This window comes from Haliaeetus leucocephalus, unplaced genomic scaffold (assembly GCF_000737465.1).
Source record: "Haliaeetus leucocephalus isolate CR32 unplaced genomic scaffold, Haliaeetus_leucocephalus-4.0 Scaffold795, whole genome shotgun sequence".
In the NCBI taxonomy this organism is placed as follows: Eukaryota; Metazoa; Chordata; class Aves; order Accipitriformes; family Accipitridae; genus Haliaeetus; species Haliaeetus leucocephalus.
This window is the reverse complement of record NW_010973231.1, coordinates 1289024-1309833: the sequence shown is the minus strand read 5'-3', so window position 1 is coordinate 1309833 and position 20810 is coordinate 1289024. Positions and strand designations below refer to the sequence as shown.

The 20810-nt window shown below is 45.8% G+C and overlaps 1 protein-coding gene across 4 annotated transcripts; it reads right to left on the bottom strand.

Annotated features, from left to right (window-relative positions):
- Positions 1–1482: 1482 nt before the first annotated feature.
- Positions 1483–19453, bottom strand: ASB9 (ankyrin repeat and SOCS box containing 9). 4 transcript variants are annotated; one of them, XM_010581535.1, is made up of 8 exons: positions 19071–19453; positions 12626–12705; positions 11370–11477; positions 10372–10522; positions 9679–9813; positions 8118–8309; positions 4248–4413; positions 2647–2731 (listed from the first exon to the last, which is right to left on the bottom strand). In XM_010581535.1, exons 1-7 carry the CDS (start codon positions 19162–19164, stop codon positions 4289–4291), a joined length of 885 nt encoding a protein of 294 aa, XP_010579837.1. In that variant the 5' UTR covers positions 19165–19453; the 3' UTR covers positions 2647–2731; positions 4248–4288. The 4 variants fall into 4 exon arrangements, with proteins under 4 accessions (XP_010579838.1, XP_010579834.1, XP_010579837.1 ...); XM_010581534.1 differs by lacking the exon at positions 2647–2731 and adding an exon at positions 2938–3024 and having other exon boundaries at positions 19071–19452; XM_010581536.1 differs by lacking the exon at positions 4248–4413 and having other exon boundaries at positions 1483–2731.
- Positions 19454–20810: the final 1357 nt, after the last annotated feature.

The following is a 20810-nucleotide window of genomic DNA, read 5'->3' as shown; positions in this document are numbered from 1 at the left end:
CTCCTCGAGGCATCCTAGAGAGCACTTTTGCATCAAATGCCTGTCTGCATGAAAGTGAGTATCCCTTGGAGCAGTGAGCTGAGCAACGTATCAAGGAATGACAAATAATTGTTCGATATGCAGAGAAATAACTCTGGCAAATTTTTATCCAAAGCCAGCAGGCTTCAGGCTGGGACTGCAGGGCAAGGCAGTCTCCATTCTGACAGATAAAGTGCATGTGTTAAGCAAGAAAAAGTGGCTTCGGGAGGATCAAGTCCTGGACCTGTGGCTCTTGAGAACATGAGTCTGAGGGGAATTGAGTGTATCCTGATTTAGGGACACAAGCACTCTCTTTTCTCCCTTCTAGCACCCTTAATCTGCTATTTTGCAGCTGGTTTGTCCCATTTTGCTAAGCTAGTAAAGCAAAATTTATTTCCTTCTTAGTCATCTTGAAATGCATTCATGTCAGTGGAGAGGTAAGAGGACATTCTCTGCATATGCTCCAAAGCTGTATATTACATTTACCAGATTAAGATGTCTGTGGTTTCCAGTTAAGAGAGAAAAATAAAATGGCGAGAAATGGGCAGGGCAGATGTGGACCTTTGCACACGACTGCAGAATGAAGAACTGAGTCCTGGGACATGGCTGATCCCACCTAGCAACTGCTGTAGAGCCAAAGCAACTTTGCAGAGATTTGTTGCATCAGACTTCTTTCAATACATCAGAATTTTCTTGCTTAAATAAGTTGTCTTCTTTTGTTGAGGTATTGGTTGTTTAGTTCCACAGTTTTCATAAGCAGCCCTGTATCCAGCAGAAACAACATCTTGTAAAGCAATTTGCTGGCACTGCTTTCTCTCTTTCAGAGATGCATCTCATGGAGAGGGAATTACTGCCCTCCCATGTCTCTCCAGCCCTGCGGTGTACCCACTGGATGCTGGCAGATACCCCTTGGACTTCTGACCATACAAGGGTCTCCACAGGCTCACTTCCAGTAAAGAGTTCTTGTTGTGTAGGCACAGACAAGGGCACCCAGATCATTACATGTGCCTCTTGCTGAGGAGACAGGAGAGACAAACTGATGCAAATTGGTAAAAAAACCCAACAAAACAAAACAAAAACCCTAAAGATGGTGACCATCTTAATTTACATCTTTTCCTACTTCGTGAAATCTCCGGCTCCTTTTCACTAACTCTCAAGTGAGTAGAAAAAGAATTGCAAGAGTCCAACTCTACCTTAAAACATCAGCAAAAGGCAAGATTTGCACAGTATTGCATTTTAGTCTTATCTTTACTATAGGCCTATTTGAAGGAATTCTTCTGTACACTACCCATCTGTAGGCATGATTGCAAACAAATAGATTTCAGTCCAAAATTCCACAGTATCAGACAATCCACAAAATTAGTGCTATCAATTAAAAAATTAATGACAATCAAAAAAAACCATTTATAAACCATTTATTTTTGAGCAAATATCCTATGCAATTGTGGCTTGACTACCATTAAACTCCTAACAAAATAATAGCAAAGAATCTGGTAAAATACATTCCTGACAATCTTTCAAGTCCTGCATTACATTTGGAATGGTTTCAAACAGAGAAGAAGATCCAAACCTCACCTATATGAGCTTATTCAGTTTGCATCTTGTACAACTTTTACAGTTTATAACTGGATAAATGATGCATAAAGCTGTAATTTGCCAGTGTTGATCACAATTTATATTAAAATAAATAAGCAAACATACTGAGATGGTACACGCTGAGCATACAGAATTCATCCTAATTACACTTGATCAGAGGTATTCAAGTAAACAGAGTCACACTATGAAATTTCCAGAAGAAAAGCAATCTAGAAGCAACACTCTCACCATTTTCTAAGAGCAATTTTCTCCTGGTATTAGCATTACTCCTATAAACCCATGGGCTAAAGTTACAAAATAAGATGCTTAAGGGTAAATGATAAAACTAGTATGTAAAAAAATGGTTCTTCATCATCTGAAATATAATAAGCTGGATCTTCAGCTTTCAGATATGTCACCCAAGCAGGGATTCTTCACACTTTAATCTTCAAAAGTTAAGCACTAGGATCGTTGTCCTTTCCTTGCCTGTTCAATGCAAATTCAGCTTAACCAAGATACTGATTTTAGAAAGATCCTCCTTTCCCATCCAAGATGCCTGCTTTTATTCAGCCTATGAAGACTGGTGTCTATGTTTCTTCCCCAGCAGGAGGGAAAGAATATAGAAGGCCATCTTAAACCAGCCAGTGAATTTTTACATGGCTCAAATTATGTGTGATGAATCGGGTCAGATAAGTGAAGATTTTTAGGTGCCTCTATCATAAGGGGAGTTCCAGACCTAATGGCGTTTGTCCCTTTGTCCCATTAGGGTACATTTAGTATCCCACAAAACCAAGAGAACTGCTTTTGCTGTGTTTCGTCAGCACAAGAAAATGAAACCATCATACTGGATACCTATAGGGAGCAGTAACGTTGTCCAGCCGAGGATTTGAATTGTAATTTACACCAGATGTGAGCATCCAGGTAGCATTTGACCCATCCTCTTTAACTTCCCCTATGTGAAAGGAAGGCTTGCACCTCACACACCAGCACACTAGTAAACATCAAAATAAGTTTGTGTATTTGAAGGCTGCCCGTCTCTCCACTTACGAGATGAGGACTCCGTATATCTCACTGCTGGCGTTAATGATGTTGTCACGGTTTTTGCACACCAAGCCCACTCTTGCAGGAGTCTCCACAGCTAAGTGAAAAAGAAAAGAAATTCCAAAAGCACTGAAGCATGTGGCCTGCCCCTCCAACGCAGCGGGTAGGAGGTAGCCCCTCAGGGGAGGTGGTGGGTGCGCTGCTGCTCCCAGGTGATGCAGATCCATCACGGTCCAGAGCCAGAGAGGAGACAGGGTGGCAAGCAGAAGAGCCGGAGCTTCGGCATCCTCGCTCCCGCATGTATCAGGCAGCCGATATTCCCACGGGAGAGCCCGGGACAGCCCAGAGTGGTTATAACTGCACTTTGGTTTGTGGCAACAGGATGTGTTTCTGGGAAGGGAAGAAAAACACCCAGTGTTAAAGTTTAGCTGGAGGAAATATTTGTTCTTATGACCTCGGTGGAATAAGAACCACATGTCATGTTTGTCTGAGAGACACATACAGTGAGCCAGCAGCTCAGCAACCGAGCACGGGGCAGAAATTATCCATTATCTCTTTACTTTGGAATGGACTTTAATTTCAGTATTTTCTTTGTTTGTTTTATGACCACAGATTAGAGGTGTTATTGTTACCACTCCCGTGGAAAATGCTATGAATGAGGTAGCACCTCTCCAAGAAAAAGAATTATCTCACTCTTAAGACGATCTCTTTTCTTGGGTGGGGAAGGGGGATGTTTTTCTGATGCATGCTGAGAAATGCTTAGGAAATATCACCTGATTTTCAGGGTAGAAAGGGGAAGCACTCAGTGCCTGCAACTGATAGCCTGTTAGCCTGTGTCCTTGAAAAATAATATGTTACAAGGAGAAAATGTGTAGTTCTGAAGTGTGGCTCCCTTATGTCTCAAAGCATCAGGAATAAGTGATTTTAATGGATGATTAAAAACTTTCCCCCCACTATGATTGCACGGTAGGGAGCTGCCATCAGCAGTGACCTACTTGCTGCCACGGCAGAAACGCGTGTTTCAGATGCTGGCCTAAAAGCAGATGATTGTTGGTTGGTGCTCATCTATCCGCAGGGTGATATACTTAGAAAATAAGTAACATCTGCCAGAGGGCCTCGCTTGCTCTACAGGTAGGTTCAGTTGGGTTCCCTTTCCTTATCCGTACATTGGTGTGGGTACAGCCCTCACAGATGACAGGCACATGAGTGCTGCTTACAGAGAAAGTGTAGCTATCCTTAGTACCCTTAATATACACGTGAAGTGCTGTTAGTGCTGGGCTGGGATATGCGGGTTTTTTTTCTTTGTAAGGGGCTGTCAACCATGAGCCCTCTAAAACTGTGTCAGAGAATCAAGAGATCTGTTTTAAAATGCTAGGCTCATTTTCTACACTTTCTAGGGGGCTCTGGAGTCGTATTTCCAAGCTTTACCATGCAACCATGCAGAATTGTTCCTTTCCAAATGACCTATTTGCTGGGGGTGGTGGCAGCGAGGACTGAGAGAGTCGGTCAGTCCTGTGTTTCTTGGACCCAGGGCTTTACCAGAGACCAACAGCTATCATAAATTAACATTGCAGCAACACTACTGATGAGAAAAGAGTCTTTCCTCAACAAACCTTGCTGTGTTATTAAAGGCACCATTTTGAACATGAGAGGCTTAAACGTGGAGAAGGAAATGTTTCAGCTCGTCCGGGAGGAGGAGTCCGGTTATTTTTTGATGCTGCTTGTGTCCAAAGCACCGCCTGATGCACAGGCGGCACAACTGCATCAAGGACAGCGGCCCTGGAGAAAGAGCCAGGGAAGAGGTTACACACGCGGTTTTATCACCCCAAAACCGTAAAGCTGAAACAGCAGTTGTGCATCACCGCTCCCCCCACCTCCTGCCACCGGGGGTGCGTGGCCCTCAGAACGCTCAGCAGTGAAAAGCCAGACCTGCACCCACCAAAGGACATCAGCCCGCCTGCAGTTCAATTCAAGCCTAATCGCTCTCTGTCATTACATGGCTGCAATTAGCATTAGCAGCATCAGTCTTTCCCTTTTAAGCTTCTCTTAAATAGCTTCTCTTTCACACGAGTGTGAAGCAGTTTGTGTTGTCTGATGTTGTCCCATGCTGAGAAGTACAAGCCCTGCTGAAGAATCTGTGGCGCTTTTTTTAAAATTAAGTATAAAGGCATTGTACGCTTATTTGGGTCCCTTATCGTTTCCAGGAAGAGGCAGATCCTGTGTGACGGTTTAACTGCGGCACCCGCCAACATTCAGCCCCCCCCCGGCACGGCACCTGCACCGTGATGTGCCGCACGGAGGGGCGAGAAGCACGGAGGGTCGCGAGGGGTTTTGGGGGGGCAGACAAGAAGGGGACGGGGGGTCAGCAAGCACGGACTTGAGGGCTGGATGCTGGGAGTGGGGAGGAGATAAGAAGAGCCAGCGTGGAAAGCAAGAGGGAGGTAAGTGAGCCGGGAGGGGACAGTTTAGGTGCCACCCACGGCGCCTGCCTGCTGGGCGAGTAAGATAGCGGTCACCAGAGAGCTGCAATGTTAGTGGTGGTGGGCTGCGGCAAAAAATGCGGTGAGGTGGCAGCTTTAATCAGCTTTTGAGACTTCCCTCACGCAGGAGACCACATTTCCAGGAGCTCTGCAAGGCTGAACACGGCTGCACTGTTGGAAGGGCTGTGCAGGGGGCTGCAGCCTTCTGCTGGGCATCAGCAGATGAGTTAGTCACCCTGTGCTTGGGTGCGGAACAAGGCAAGCAAGTTAAATGGGCTATTGCACGTCGGTTTGGCCATCCTGATCCCACAGATCAATGCCCTGCCTGTAAACATCTCATTATAAAAGCTTCCATTCAAAAAAGAAAACCCGCAAAACCCAAACCTAAAGACTTACCAAACGCAAGCATTGTCACTACACTGAAAAATATTTAGCAAGCGCAAGCACGCTCTTCAAAAACACAGTGCATTTTTGGATCATTAGCTCATTCTCCTGCCCACGGGTAGGACCCTCCCTGCAACACAAGCAGGGTATGAGCAGTCCGGCAGCATGGTGAAGTCCTGGGGCGAGGGGCTGCTGCCCCCCAGCATCTGCGGCTTGGGGGGAGAAGAGCCGTGTGTGGGCGCAGGGCAGGTGAGCAGCAGCTCAGCGCTGCCAGTGCTGAGGGGACACGGGGCTGGGGGGGGACTCTTGATCCCCCCCAGCACATTTCCAAACCTCTGGGTGAAACCAGAGGGGTCACATCTGCACCACTGTCCCCGGGGTGCAACCATTCAGTCAGCCAAAGAAGTTAGACGTCAGCTGTCCATCAGGCGTGACCCTACTCGGAGAATGGCATGTTGGAGAACATCAGAAAAACAGTATTCAGCAGCAAAAGGCCCTTCAGGCATTTATTCCTTCTGATTTCGACTGCTGAATTTCACGTAGCAAAGTTCCTTACTGCCCGAGCTGTCGGCTCTCGGCCCAGCTCCACAGGGCGTGCCTGAAATATTTTTCTATATCTCAAATAAACAGGACACACATGGTGCCACTGGAGTCGGGAGTCTAACACAGCAGGGATTGGAGCTCAGAAAGATCACCGCTCTGTGCACCATAGATTAGGCTGGGAAACCAAGTATCAGTTGCTCATGCGTAACATGCGCAGCACAGTTGTTTGCATGCTATTATTTTCATGTTACTATTTCAAGCAGGGCCTGATTCATCACTTTGTTATTCCAGTTTTACCTTGGTGTAAATCTTGTCATGACAACAATCACATCAACATGTAACTGGCATAATAGAGTCGTGGACCACACCATCAGCAACTTGTGCAAAATAATGAAAATCCAGATTATTTAGTAAAGCGTATAGCTTACTGACTGAATAAGAACTTCTAAAGAAGAACACAAGTACTCCAATGAGTAGCCACTAGAGACCTTATTCTAATTTTCCTCGAGAATGGTAAGTAAAGTTTCTCTCCATAATTCATTAATTTATCCATAATCAATAAAGTATAATGACCTGGAACTATTTCATTTACAGGTACAAAATAAGCACTTCCTAAAGGTTAAGCTTACAGTTTGATACTGCTGGATTATTCAGCACATCACGTTGGCCTTTAAAAAAAAAGCCTAGTGTATAAATGTATGTATATATATATATATATTCATTATATCATTCCTGTGCAATTTTTCTTAATCCCACAAAAAACCTAATATAGAGTCTTTCACTTTAAAGATACTTTTGCACCTACATAAGAACTTGGCCCAACAATAAAAGTAAAGGGCAGAGAACTAGAAGATCATTCTTTCACTATACTGGGGTTTTTTTTCAGTATCACGTGCGTTAAAAATTTTCTGGTTGCAATTTTGCATTTATGCTGAGAACAGTTGTGGTGGGTTGACCCTGGTTGGATGCCAGGTGCCCACCAAAGCCGCTCTATCAATCCCCCTCCTCAGCTGGATGGGGGGAGAAAAATATAACAAAAGGCTCGTGGGTCAATATAAGGACAGTTTAATAAAGTGATAGCAAAGGTTGCGCGTGCGAAAGCAAAGAAAAAACAAATGATGTTATTCTCTACTTCCCATCAGCAGGCAATGTCTAGCCACTTCTCGGGAAGCAGGGCTTCAGTACGCGTAGTGGTTGCTCCGGAAGACAAAATGCCCCCCACTTCCGTCTCCCTTAACTTAGCTTTTATATCTGAGCTGACGTCATATGGTATGGCATATCTGTTTGGTTAGTTTAGGTCAGCTGTCCTGATTGTGTCCCCTCCCAAGATCTTGCCCTGCCCCAGCCTGCCATTGGGGGGGGGCAAAAAAGTTGGAGAGACAGCCTTGATGCTGTGCCAGCATTGCTCAGCAGTAGCCAAAACACTGGTGTGCTATCAACACCTTTCTAGCTACTGATGCAGAGCACAGTGCTATGAGGGCTGCTATGGGGAGTATTAACTCCATCTCAGCCAGACCCAATACACCAGTATTTGGCACGCACCTGACCATCAGCATACTGTGTAGCCAAAGATCCCAGTCCTAGCGCTCACTGCCTAGCCTCAATGCCTATCAGAGGCAATTTGCTGCCTGCATTTGTCAGCACGCTCCAGACAACACTCCTTGGTCTACTCCCATCTCAGACACAAGGGAACTGAGGGACTCCCACTGATTTCAGTGCTTTAGGTAATCAGAAAAAGCTACCACTAATTTCTAATGAGCATTTTGCTGTTTTTTTCACCCTAAACTCTATTTTGCATTATATTGCAAGCTCCATATGATTGCTCCCTGATGCAGTAGATTCACAACCTGGAGGTCAAAAGATGGGTTATTGTTGTTACCATTATCACTGTTAGTGTGCCACTATATTCTGACACTAGAAAACATAGTGTCCCTATGCTGGCGAATGGAGGTAAGCTTAGTTATTCTCAGTTCTATAGTGCTAGCAGCATGGAATAGCATAGCCTTTTACAGTAGTTTGGGTGTTTTTTCCCTGACAAATCCTGAGTGAACAAATAAAACAAGTGCTAAGTAGTACCTTCTTTCTGCAGGAACAGTCGGCCCACAGGACTGCCGGGTGGCACCAGCTCCATCGGCCTCTTGCTTTCGTCATTCTTCACCCAAATGTCCGCTCCAAAGTCAATCAGCAGTGTCACCAGCTCTGCACTGCGATTCCTGGCGGCTGCGTGCAGAGGGGAGTCCAGGCCCTTGCCGCTGTTCACATTTGCTCCTGAATGCCAAGAGATGACAAAGAATAACGACTATACAGTAGCCTATTTCCATTTCCTGCACTAGCTGCTATTTCTCTGAATAATCCATAGATACTGTAGCATTCACCCAGAGGTTGATTTCCTTACCCTGGGGCTTGGTACGACAATTTGCACAGGCACTGGTTGAGGAGGAGTGGGGCTGTGACTGAGAAAATGATCCCAGAGTAATGGTGCATGAGGAAGTCCTTCATCCAGCCCATGAATACCTTCAAGCAGGACAAAGATGTAGTTCCACCTACGGCCCACTTTTGCTCCCCATCCCAGTGCCCCATTCCCTTAAAATACATGCAGGGTTTCAACCTGCTCTGCACCAGAGGCTTAAGCTGGTGGGATTTCCAGATGCCAAAGTATTTGTTGGGGAAAAAATGTGAGGATGGAAAATTTCTAGAGGCCCTTGGTAGAGGAGGATATAAGAAAGCACCCCTGTTCAGTGTTCCCCCATCTGCTATCCTGGTCTAATGGCTCCTAAAACACCCTAAGAAGGGTGAGCTGCAGAACTAATTCAAAACCATTTATAATGTTTTTATAGTACACATTCTCATATATAGAAGGCAGCAAAAAACAAAATAGCAGAAAACAGAAAGTAATAGCCAAACATTTAATATTTAGATTAATTTGTGTTTGACTTCTTCCAAAAATAGATCACTGTGCTAAAAGATGAACACCCACCTAAAAGATGATCTATGTGATGTTTGCTTGTTTTTTCCAAAGCGGCTTTGTTGGTCCATTGTTTTTGTACTAGCTACGTGGCTACTTTAGGTTATATGGCCCCTTGGGTTAGAAGAGTTGCACTACTGTAGATAACAAGAAATGGCCTTGTATAATTAACCAAGTGCTTAGACTTATAGCTAGGTTTGTTTGATGCAATGTATGTAGCGCTGAATGTTTTTATGTGTTGGAAATGTTTCAAACTTTTTATGACCTCAGTGGGAATTAAAACATGTTTGCAGAAATACTACGTAAAAATAATTGAATCAATTGTTTTGGGTAAAGAGGGAGGAAGAGAAAAAAAGGGAATTTTTTCCTGCCCACTTCAAATAACTGCAGCATCGCACACAGAGACACTGGAAAGGATGGTGTTTGTTCCAGGCACCACGAGCCATGTGAAATCCAGAATCACTCATCATTTTGTTGGGAGCTGTAAAGCCAAGTTCCTGGGTCAAGAAGACCCTGGTTACCCTGCTACCCCTTTTAACCCAGGGCTGCCATTAAGAGTGAAACATCTCCAGGTCCCAGAGCAGAAGCTCCTCTAAATTTTTGATGCAAAGAGAATCCAAAGATAGATGTTGCAGGAAACAAAAGCACACCATCCTTTATTTTTCTTTTTACCTGACTCAAGAAGCTTCTTGGCACAGTTCACTTGCTGGTTCTCACAAGCTACATAAAGCGGAGTACCCAGATGCTTGATGTTGTGATCTATATTTACCCCACGGGATGCAAGGAATTCGACACATTGCACATGACCTTAAAAGGGATAAAGGAAGAGTCAACTCACAGAGAAGAGGCATTTTTTTCAGCAAATTCTCTATTGCATGAGTGTAATTTGGCAAAGATTCAATGATTTGTCAAGAGATGGTAGTGTAATACTTTCATCCACTCCAGTGTTTCCAACCTGGAAAATGGGAGCTGCAAAGCCACGGTTAGCAAAACAGGCAAAAGCCCTCGCATTTTATCTGACTCATTTCAGATGTCTACCGAAGACGAGTCAAATCACGTTGTGTTTCTCTCCACTGCTCTTGAAGATAGCCAGATGACTCCCTCAGATGTCCACATGGTAGGGGGCTGACTTGGACAACGCATCCCCTTCCAGATGTTGCCACATGAACTCAGAGGTCCTGAGAGCCGAGCTGAGCTGCCCTCAGTGAGCACCAGGGGTGGGAGGAACTGCACCACTTGTGATGACACGGACTAGGAAGGTATTTCACATGACCCAAATCAAGAAAATGATCTTCTTTAACTCCCTCTTCCACTTCAACACACTGCTAGTAACATGGAAAGGAGTGCTGATGCCTGTGGGGTTACCTCTCTTAGCAGCTTCATGGATGGGGGATGCCAAGTCACAGGGCGGGTGTAGGCTGGCTCCGTGCTGCAGCAATAAATTCAAGCAAGCCACACTGCCACTGACACAAGCACTAAACAACGGAGTGTGCCAGTCGACAGTAGCTCCGTTCACCTGGGGGAAAAATAACAGAATCAGGCTTTTTTTTTTTTCTTTCTCAGTATTTCAAAACTGATGAAAATTATCCAGTTTCTCAACAGAAAACAGTCCTCAATACTTTTTATTTAATACCTTGCAAAAACTGCCTACTGCTTCTGAAGATTACAACTTTTCATTAAAAAGATAATTTAAAAAATCTTTTTAAAAATTGCCCCCAAGTCTCTCCTCCTGCAAAAGAATGTCTAACCAGTGTCGCTCCAGGGTCTCTCAGGAGTTAGTTACCAAGTTAAATGTGTGCCCATTTCTCAGTTATCTCAGCTGAAACACACCTGCTTGTAGCCCTCTCCTGAAACGGTCCATTTTCAGCTGAAAGTGTGCAGCCTTTGCCTTTTTTTTAAATTTTAAACTGAAAGGTAACATCTGTATAATGAGTTAATTTTCTTATTCACTCTAATTTCAACATTAGCTTGAAAAGTAGAGGCCATGAGACACACCCATTTCACCATTTTACTTGCATGTTGTTTCCATTCTCTTCCCATTTTATCATCAGTTGATCCTAATAGTCCTACACCTCTATTTAAGACTCTGCATATTGACACCAATGAGATTAGTGTGTGCAGAAAATAAAACACGCCGTTAACTATTGCAGGATTATAAACCCTTGGTAAGAGGAACTTCCCCTTATTCTTTCAGTAAATGATGAGAACACTGCACCTTCATCTAAAGAATAATAACTGTTGTGTAGATCTCTGCTTTTTGGATTGCTTTATTAAGTGCATTTTATAACATAGGTACCTTAAGCAGAGCTAAGTACAGAGTGTATATCAGTGGTATACTGGCATAAAATGTCCATCGTACTCACCTGAGCACCATGTTTTAATAGGACACTGGCACAAGCAGCATGACCCCCTAGGCAGGCTTCATGAAGAGGAGACACCTGGTCTGCTGTAACAAGATTAACATCGCTCCCCTGATGAAATAATGGAAAATACCATTACAACCACCTACCAAACCCCCTATACAAACAAAAAAGCCCCACCCTTTCTAGCTTCAAATATTTATGTAATCAGACCTTCCTCCACTGCCTGGAGGTATTCATCTCAATAGGTAAGCAGAGAAAGAGTCTGTGATGCTTTGGCTGGAGTGGACACTGGCACAGCACACCAGAGGTCACGCCTTCTACACACTGCTAGTCGAGGCAGAAAGCTGTAGGCAGTGGACTGTCCAATGGGACAATACAGACATCCCTTTAGGAACTCAGCATGATTTTATTTCTACTACACCATGAACAGCAAAATCTGAAATAAAAAAAAAAAAAAGATGACAAATTGCTACTAGAGTTCTTGGCAGGGTCATGACTGCTGCCTTTTTACATCACTGCTCAAGCCTTCTGACCTCCTGCCTGCTGAGTCTGTGGTTGGTTGACCGAATCGAATCCTGAAACGCTTTTGAGGTGTTTTCTGCTCTTTGCAGCGAGGCACACTGAAGGAAAGCCAGCCCCTGCATTAGAAACCATTGGTTTGATTCTACAGGATCTTTTGTTTCTAGCAATCTTGGTGCTCCAGAAGGTTAAGCTGGAAGAGTCTCCAATACCCCTTCCCACTCCATCAACTCCTCCACAGGCTAAATCCGAGAATTTTGAAGAAACGGAGCAGTGAGGTTCAGAAATCGGCTCTCCATAGCTCTCCCTGCCCTTCTGCAGCAGGAACCGGGGCCCCAGCTACCCGCAGATCTGTGGGTGGCTGAACTGATGCCTCATCCAGAGCCTTGCCTGGGTCCTGAGCTGCCCCCCACCCACGGCACCAAACGCTGCTTGCAGGCGCAGGAGCTACAGAAGGAATCCCCCAGCCGCCCGGAGATCCCAGCAACCGGGGTCCCGTTACCTGCACCAGAATTAAAGTATGACCCAGGATATTTTGGCACATCACCAGCTTAGTGCACAGAGCTTGTGCTAGGCAAGGAACCACTTGTAGAAAAAACCCCATCTGTTACACACAGATTTCACCGGATTCTAGTCAACATGACTTTCTCACCCTGAAGGTTTCACAATAAAGCACAGACTGCATTTAACCACTGAACAAACCCAGCAGAGATCACATCAACCCAGCGGAGGGGTACCTGTTTGATGAGTTTCTTCAGAGTAAGCAGACGCCCGTGGATAGAGGCATCGTGCAAAGGAGACCAGTCTGAAACAAAGTCTGCATAAAGAGAAAGACAGGAAAAAAGGCTAACAACTCCATGGACTGTTTCCTCAGCATACTTTAATTCAACTGCATGACCCCAGCAAACCTCTCTTTTTCTACTTTATTACTTGAGCTGCCAAGCTTTCCTTGCAGCAGCTGCCAGGAGAGAGTGAGACAAGAGGACGGCTTCTCTCTGGGTGTGTTTTTAACTCATACCGTGTTGGCGCTGAGCAGCTGCGCTCCCCTTCAGAAGACATGAGAGGGAGTTGCAGAACATCACCTTGCTGTGACGGAGCTTGTCCCTCACTTTAAATTACTTCCAGTGCCTTGGAAGCTCATCACACTTTACCAATTAGCTCAAAAGGACTGTGTTTTGAAGAGGGTATGGCTGCTCAGTCATTTACCCCTGCTCAGAGCTGGGCTAGAGCCAACAATACCTAACAAGAGAAGGTACCAAAGTACAAGGAGATAAATTGTGTTACCTGTTGATTTTGCCTTTCAGTTTTCAGTGTTTGGTGTTAGCCCGTGCAGTGGTGCATTTTAAGTAATAGCTGTATTCTCTGACTTGTTGAAACCACAAAGTGAGGTACAGCACTTACATACCATCTGCAATAGTACAGGTTTTATGGCTCAGAGCCAGCTGACAACAATAATCCCTCTGGGAGACATTTACCTCCTTCAGCACTCATTGCCTCAAAACCCAGTGTCTGGTCTACGTCAATGGCCCAGGTTGCCTCTGGGAAGGAAGAGATGCATTTCCAGAGGGCATTTCACCCAGCTTCTTTTGGAAACACATTTTGCTGCTCTGGAGATACCTCACTCTCCTTCCACTAACTACAGAGAAAACCCCATGACCAACTTGGACAAGCTGCTGAGGTTTCCAGGACTATACTAGGTCACATGTGTGGAACAGGATGCTTAACAGAAAGAAGTCCGCCTTCAGCAACAAAACCTAATAAACCACCACAATTCTTTAAAATAATTTTTACAGACTAGCTGATGATGCCAGTGCTTATACAAGATGCGCAGATCTTGTCTCAGGTATGAACGTGCATGGAGAGCTGAACCCCTCCTGGCCGATGTCCTGCCCCTTCTGGCTATGCCGTGGGGTGCTGGAGTGGGCTGATAACCCACTGTGTCAGCCGTCGCCCAGCCTGTTGGGCTATCGCTCTCTCACCTTTGAGTGTGCTCAGTAAAGGACATCAAATTTAAACAAGATCTAGTATAGCGAGACTTACAATGGCTTTGTGATTGAAAACTTCTGCACTAAGTAAATCGTGACCTGAAGATGGTGGTATCTGAAATGTGTTATCACACACAGAAGATCTTTGCCTTCATACCTGTATTAGGTAGGGGGGAGACTTTTTGCCAGCATAGTGCCTGCAAAAGGTCTGCTATAGATTTATAGTTATTCTCTCAAGACTCTTTTATAACTGTGCAATCCATTTGTCTAGAGTTTTTCGTATAGGTAAAAGGATATTTCTGCTACTACAGTACACAATTTTTGAGCCACTTGGTGTCCATCACAATGCTTATCTGCATAGCACGCTTTTGCAAATATGTACATATTGCATCTTATCAACTCTGAAGAATGGCCCATCGATGGACTAAACTAGGGTAAATTTTAGTGTTTCCCTTCTTGGACACAAGCAGCGGGTCAAATTGGTAGTAGTCACACACCCATCACAAGAGGGAACCCAACTGGTCCCCGTGATAGTTCTTATTTGAATGAAGCAGTTAAAAAAAATCTAGCAGAGTAATCAAGACTTCACCTTCTCTTGTGAGAATCCTTCCCTAACAATGCTCCAGCATGCTCCTGGCTCACAGGACAATCCCAGTGATGTCCTGGAAATAACCTCCAGGTGGGTTTGAAGCCTGAAGTGGGGGGTGAGCTTGTGGAACAAGGCCCTTAGGAACAGGGGTCTCATCAGGGATGATTTGGACAAGCAGCTGATTCATGATTTTCACCATTTCTCCTCATTTCCCTGTCTCTGGTTATGACTGCTATCTAGTTAGGGGAAGGGAAAGGGCGAGGGCTTGTATAAAACACTAGATCATTCATTGGTTTATGCTAGGTTTATATTTACTTGACCTAAGCTGTCACTGGGCACCCCTTGGACAAGAAAGGAGGTTTATTTTGTGTCCACCGGAGACTGACCATGACTAGAGACAGGACACAGATCTGGTGGCTGGAGGTTCTGTTACCTGGTCAGTATATCCTGCTCAAAGGTGCAGTTAAAATGACTAGCAATCAGCTTTGAATTCTGAAGGAGAGATGCCTTGGAGATCAGGCTGGAGGGACCATCAGGCCCAGGCTGTGCCTCGTCCATGTACAGGGCACAGACTCTATCCTGCGCTCTCCTCGGGGAGAAAGCTTGGCACCTTCTCCTGCTCTTGGCATGTATTTGTTATAGCTGTGGGTTTGGGTCTTTTCCTTCAGATCGTAAGTTTGTTGGCAGAGAACTGGGAAGGTGTTTGGTGATCTATTGACCGTGGCCTACAGACTCGGTGTTTGGTGGACACTTTGAAACCTGCCATCTATTCCACTGCTGCCTGTGACCGTGAGGCACTGTCAGAGACTGTGCGGAGCGGGTAGGTAAATCTGCACTGCCAAGTAAAGAAAGCCAGAAGGATAATTCAGCATTCAGCTTTAAGCAGGTGAAGATGTGAAGGCAAGACAGTCTGCACCATTTGGTCTCAAAGACAGAAATGGTCCCAATCTCTTTTATTTAGCAGTATAGAAATGGCTAACAAGACATGAGTCAAGTGATCTTTTCCAGTCTTTTACTGGAAGTCTATTAGTCTATTACTTTCACTATGAAAGCCAAAGGGAAAAAAATGAGAAACTGAGAAGCAACTCAAACATCACAGGCACAAAAAGATTCATCAATTCAGATGTGATTCATATTTGGGAGAAGCCTCAAAATTAGAAGGCCAAAATTAGAACCCCAATACAGCTTTATGGGATGTACCAAGTACATGAAATGAACAGAGGAATGAACTCAGGAAATGTAGGTAATGTACGTCCATTAGTTTTAAAAGAAAATTGTATTCTTTGTTATTAGCAACATTTGAGCTCTGCCTGCCTCCTTCTATGTTCCATGAGCCATGTCCCACAACAAACACGTAGTTCCAGTAAGTTCACAAATATCCTTTGGCTTTAGCAAATGAACAGCCATTTCCAGAAGCTGTGGTTCTGGTCTCATAAGGACAGCTAAACTATGCTGCAATTATTAAAGCACAGTATTACTAATTGACTAAAATAGCTTTGCTTTAAATTATGTGTGTCAAATGATGCTTATCTGACCATGCTGTTGTTCTTGCTGATCCTGCCTGTGTTACCATTGGTTGTGTTTCCAGGCTCCATAAAAAGCTTTTGATTTTCCCCTTTAGAAACAAATGCCATTGCCCAATCTGCATGAGTTGCAAGAGAAGCATGTTTATAGTAATTCTAAAAATTTAGATTGAGGAACAAGTTTTCTGAGCTGCAGCTTGATCTTTTTTTGGACACACAAATACAAGCAGCATTTTGTGCAAACTACCAAGTTGTTATATCATCGTGTCAGCATTCTGGTGACAAAGAGGGAGGTGCATGGTCATGCCATCACATCCATGTGCAGAATTTATCCATTCAGTGCTTGCTTGAGAAAAGGCAGGTTTCTACTGAGAGCCTAAAAAGAGCCAGACCAGACCATAGTCATCTATAGGCTGGCCATTAGCTTGCAGTTTTGCCAAGTCTTAACAATGAATTCAAAGATTGACCACGTAAGTGTCAAAAATAGATGTCAGTGGAAAATAAAAAGAGGTATGTGCCAACATGTCATAATCCAGCTGGGAATTCTGTACTGAGAGGAACCAAGACTTTCATCCTAAATGGAAGTGGAGGCCTATGGTAGCTTCATACCAGCCTTGGACACATTGGGAAGAGGGTGCTTAAAGGCCTGTCTGATGACTAATTGCCACAGCGTACTTCCAAATCTGCTGCCATGAACTGCATGGCCCCAATCTGCCATCTCTCCTACCCTAGCTCCATCTGCAGCAAACACCTCCACCCTGAAGCAATGCTGGGAAGGCAACTTCCCTCCAGGGGAAGGCAAATTTCCCCGCTTCCTGCACCCTGGGTATCACCCTTTGCAAACCACAAAGTCTCTATTTTCTGCCTGCTCCAGGCTGGAACTCGTGTTTCTTGCCTGGAGGAGGAGGGAGGCTGAAGTGGATGTTGGGGTCTCACTCCCCCCTTCTGCACAGCACAGGAGGCACGCCAGCAGTAATATAAACGATCAGTATTTATACCATACACAGGCTTTTCATTGAAGCCTAAGCAAATGCCAGTGCTAACTGGCCATGGACTTTTAAAATCCTGAAATAGTGACTTTTAGGAAAGTCCTCAAAACACTTTGCCCACCAGAGCTGCCCGGTGAGGAGCAAGGCTGGTGTATGTGGGTGGCACAGCTGCGTTCACTGTATGTACCACCACAGGAACAAGGATTTCTGGCGGCCAAAAATATGTACAACTGCTCTTTCACAGAGGAATGAGACTGTTTATCCAAATTTGAAATTTACCCACACCTTAGTCCACAGGCAAGCTGAGTCAGGCCTCAACAGCTTCAACATCTAGACATCCAAAACCCACTGGCTTTCAGTGGCATCTAGCTCCCCTTTCACTGCTGAAAATCCCAGCCAGCCCAGATGTTACATTAAACCTCTGGTCATATTTGATTGCACTGCCATCACTTGGGCACGTGAGCGCTGGCAGGGTGGTGTATACAGAGGGAGCCTTATAGCAATAACCACACAAACATGCAAACCCTGACTGCTCCCTGTGGACAACAGAGCATTCACGGGACCTTTCTAGAAGAGCACTCATTTTTGTGGTGATGCTGAAAGTATCTTTTTTCAGCCTCTGACCATGTGGAGGGTGTTGCATACTCCGTGCCTGTCCCCAGGCTGGTTTACTTCCACGGTGCAGCTTGCAAGGGGCTTTGAAATCCTTTCGGTGGAGGTGTGCTCTTGCATACATATTTGCACACACATATGCCTATGGCATTATATATAACAGTATTACAAATGGTATTTTTCATATTCTAAGGCTTTCCCCTAAAGTTCGTGGTACATGTAGCCTGAGCCACATACATTCCTGCTGTAAATTGCCAGCAGAGATTATTGACTCTGCTAAGCAGCAAGCAGACACAAGAGGAATGGACTGAACTCTAATTTTTAAAGGACCAAATGATCTCTGTGCGGCAGTGCAGCATGTGGGCTCCCTCCTTCCAGCCTCCATTCTGCTGGAGCTCATCTCCAGTGTGGACCTGGTTCAATTTGTACTGTTAATAACATCACCATCCCGTCCCTCCCACCCCAGCCTTAGGATGTACATATGTGACATGCATGAGGAGAGGCAGACAACACAGCAGATATATTGATCATCTTTGTGTTGTGGTTTTAGGGTCTTAATTTTCTAGTTGGTATGAACGGAAGCGTCCTGAGCAGCCCAGGAAAGGAGTGAGGACAATGTAAAGTCACATTATCTTAATTTACCTCATTCCTTCTGCACGCGCCATAAGCTGAAGGAGTAGCCTCTCAGAAAACAGAGCTGCAGGGAACACACCCAGCTAAAGTGTTATGTGAAGTTAAATTACTTGTCTTTTGTCACCGTGTCATATTTTCGAGGGTTCTTGGGCAGACAACAGAGCAATGATCAGAGTGAGGCCATTTGTCTGAATAACTGTTCACCGGTGACCACAACGGCATTTGTCACAACTGACCACAATTCCCTGGCCATTGCAGAAGAACCTGCTAGGGCTGGTGGCTCAGCCTGGGCAACAACACTTAGGTCTGCTCATCTGAAAGAAAAAAGAAAAGGAAAAGGATAAAGGAAAAAGGGAAAAGGAAAAAGAAGAAGAAAAAGAAAACAAGGAAGAAAAAGAAAAAAGAAAAATGAAAAGAAGAAGAAGAAAGGAGAAAGGAAAGGAGGAAAGGAAGGAAGAAGGGAATGAAAAGAAAGAAGAAAAAGAGGAATTGAGCCAGTGCTGAGCTTCCAGCTGGCACTAATCTAAGTCAAACACGCCACATTGCAACTTCTTTTTCAGCATGCTGTGGTTCAAGTGCTGCATTTGTTTCTGCTTGTACAAACTGCAGTACAGAATCAGACACTCTTTCCTGTGATACATCAAAAAAACAACCAAAAATTCAGTATCAAATAGGAATAGCTTATTAAAATCCCTTCTGAAGTGCAAGGGCATGGGGATGTTTTGTGGGACCGACTGTGGACCTGCCCTGGAAGCAGGACATCGGGAGCAGCACGGCACCGTAGCCTGATCCTGCCCTTTGCCACCGCCGGCAGAGGTGGAGGCTTGTGGCGAGGCAGGAGCGCTACTTACCCCTCATCAGTGGGTTCGATAGAGACGTTGCAGATGCCTGGCCTCCAGCTCCTTGCAATTTGCTGGCGCTTTGATTTGTTCCCTCATCATCCATCTCAGCCCCGTCTGTCCAATTTCTGTTTTTTCACTTCGCGGTTGGTCTCCGGAGTTCAAATTCCATCGTCCCGGTGAGCCCCCAGCAGTGGGAGTGATCTATTAAGCAGACTCTGCACGCACGAGTCAAACAGACCTTGCAGCAGACTGGGATGTGGTGCCGACAGCACTTTGTGCAGAAACTCGAGTACCTGGGTTGGGATTTAACGAAACGGCTCCCTGACTGCCCTGGTAGGCAGCCAGCGACCCAGCGAAGCGAGAGATGTGCCTGATGTCACATCCTCTCCAACACGGCACCCAATCGGGGCGCCCGCCGTCCGTTTTTATCAGGAAGGAAATTCTTCGTTTGCCAAAAAAACAAGACAGAAAGAGCCAGTTCAACTAGTTGAGCAAACTCTGCCTGCAGGGGATTTGCAAAGAAAACCTGCAGAGATACGAGCGCACATGCGGATCTGCACCGCTCCCAAGCAAGTTGTTTGCAGGCAACTTCTCCGCGTGCCTCTCTGGACGCTGCAGACTGTGCGAAACCACCCCTCTTATCTGCCAAGCCCTGTCCGTATGCAAGAAACGGAGGGCTGAGCGCCTGCTGCACAGCAGCGATCGCGGCATACCCTACGGATATTGAAAACATATGTCCGGGGAGCTGCGCTTCCCACTGGAGGCCCTGTGTTGTCGGCACGGCATGGAAATCGCGGCACTGCACGGGCTCCTTTCCGTCCCCCCACCGGTTCAATCGATTTCACTGAGTCACGGTCACACCAGGAGTTTGATATCTGAGCAGTGCCCTTTTATTTTTAAGCAATTTCTCGGTCTAAAACAAACATCGGGAACCTACCAGTGAACAAAATGGCAACATTTTTTTCAAGAGGACCACCACCTCATTTCTCTGGGTCTGTTTGCATTCTCATGGATCATCTCCATTTGCACTGCTTTCCTTCCCAAATTAGTGTAATATACAAGCGCGAAATCCTTTTTCTGTCCCTGAATATTTGCCCATTTGTGTACCAAGTTGTTCTGGGTTTGTGTGGCGGGGGTTTTTTGGCAGCAGGGTAAGGTCCGCAGGGCTGGCTCCTGAGAGAAGCTGCTGGAAGCTCCCCCGGCTCCAAGCCGGACCCGCCTCTGGCCCAGGCCGAGCCCCTCAGGGACAGTGGAAACACGGGTGGGAGAGCAGATTTAAGAGGGGAAACCTGCAGGGAGTGGGGGATTGGAACGGGAGAGGAACCCCTCTGTGGGTACCGAGGTCAGGGAGGAAGGCAGGAGGGGATGCCCCCGCAGCCCGCGGGGAGGCGGCAGGCTGTCCCCCCCAGCCCCTGGAGGGGAGCGGAGGCCCCCCAAGATGGCCGCCACTCCGTGGAGCAGGCTGGGACTGAAGGACTGCAGCCCGCGGGAGGGACTCACCTTGGAGAAGTTGGTGGAGGACTGTCTCCCGTGGGAGACACCCCACGGCGGAGCAGGGCCCGGGTGCGGAGGAGTCCTCCCCCTGAGGAGGAAGGAGCGCAGAGACCAGGGGTGAGGAACCGACCCCAGCCCCCATTCCCTGTTGAGGCGGGCAGGAGGGAGGGCTGGGGGGAAGGTGTTCTCAGGTTTGGGTTTACTTCCTAATATCCTTGTTTTGATTTGATTGGTAGCAGATTAAATTGATTTTGT

What these genes read in the sequence shown, in the direction of transcription:
- ASB9 (XM_010581532.1), bottom strand. Translation starts at nt 19,164, where the DNA reads ATGGATGATGAGGGAACAAATCAAAGCGCCAGCAAATTGCAAGGAGCT. An exon ending in TGAAGAAACTCATCAAACAG is followed by an intron (nt 11,478 to 12,625) that starts GTACCCCTCCGC and finishes TTATTTCATCAG; the next exon opens with GGGAGCGATGTTAATCTTGT. An exon ending in CAAGAAGCTTCTTGAGTCAG is followed by an intron (nt 8,310 to 9,678) that starts GTAAAAAGAAAA and finishes CTTGGCATTCAG; the next exon opens with GAGCAAATGTGAACAGCGGC.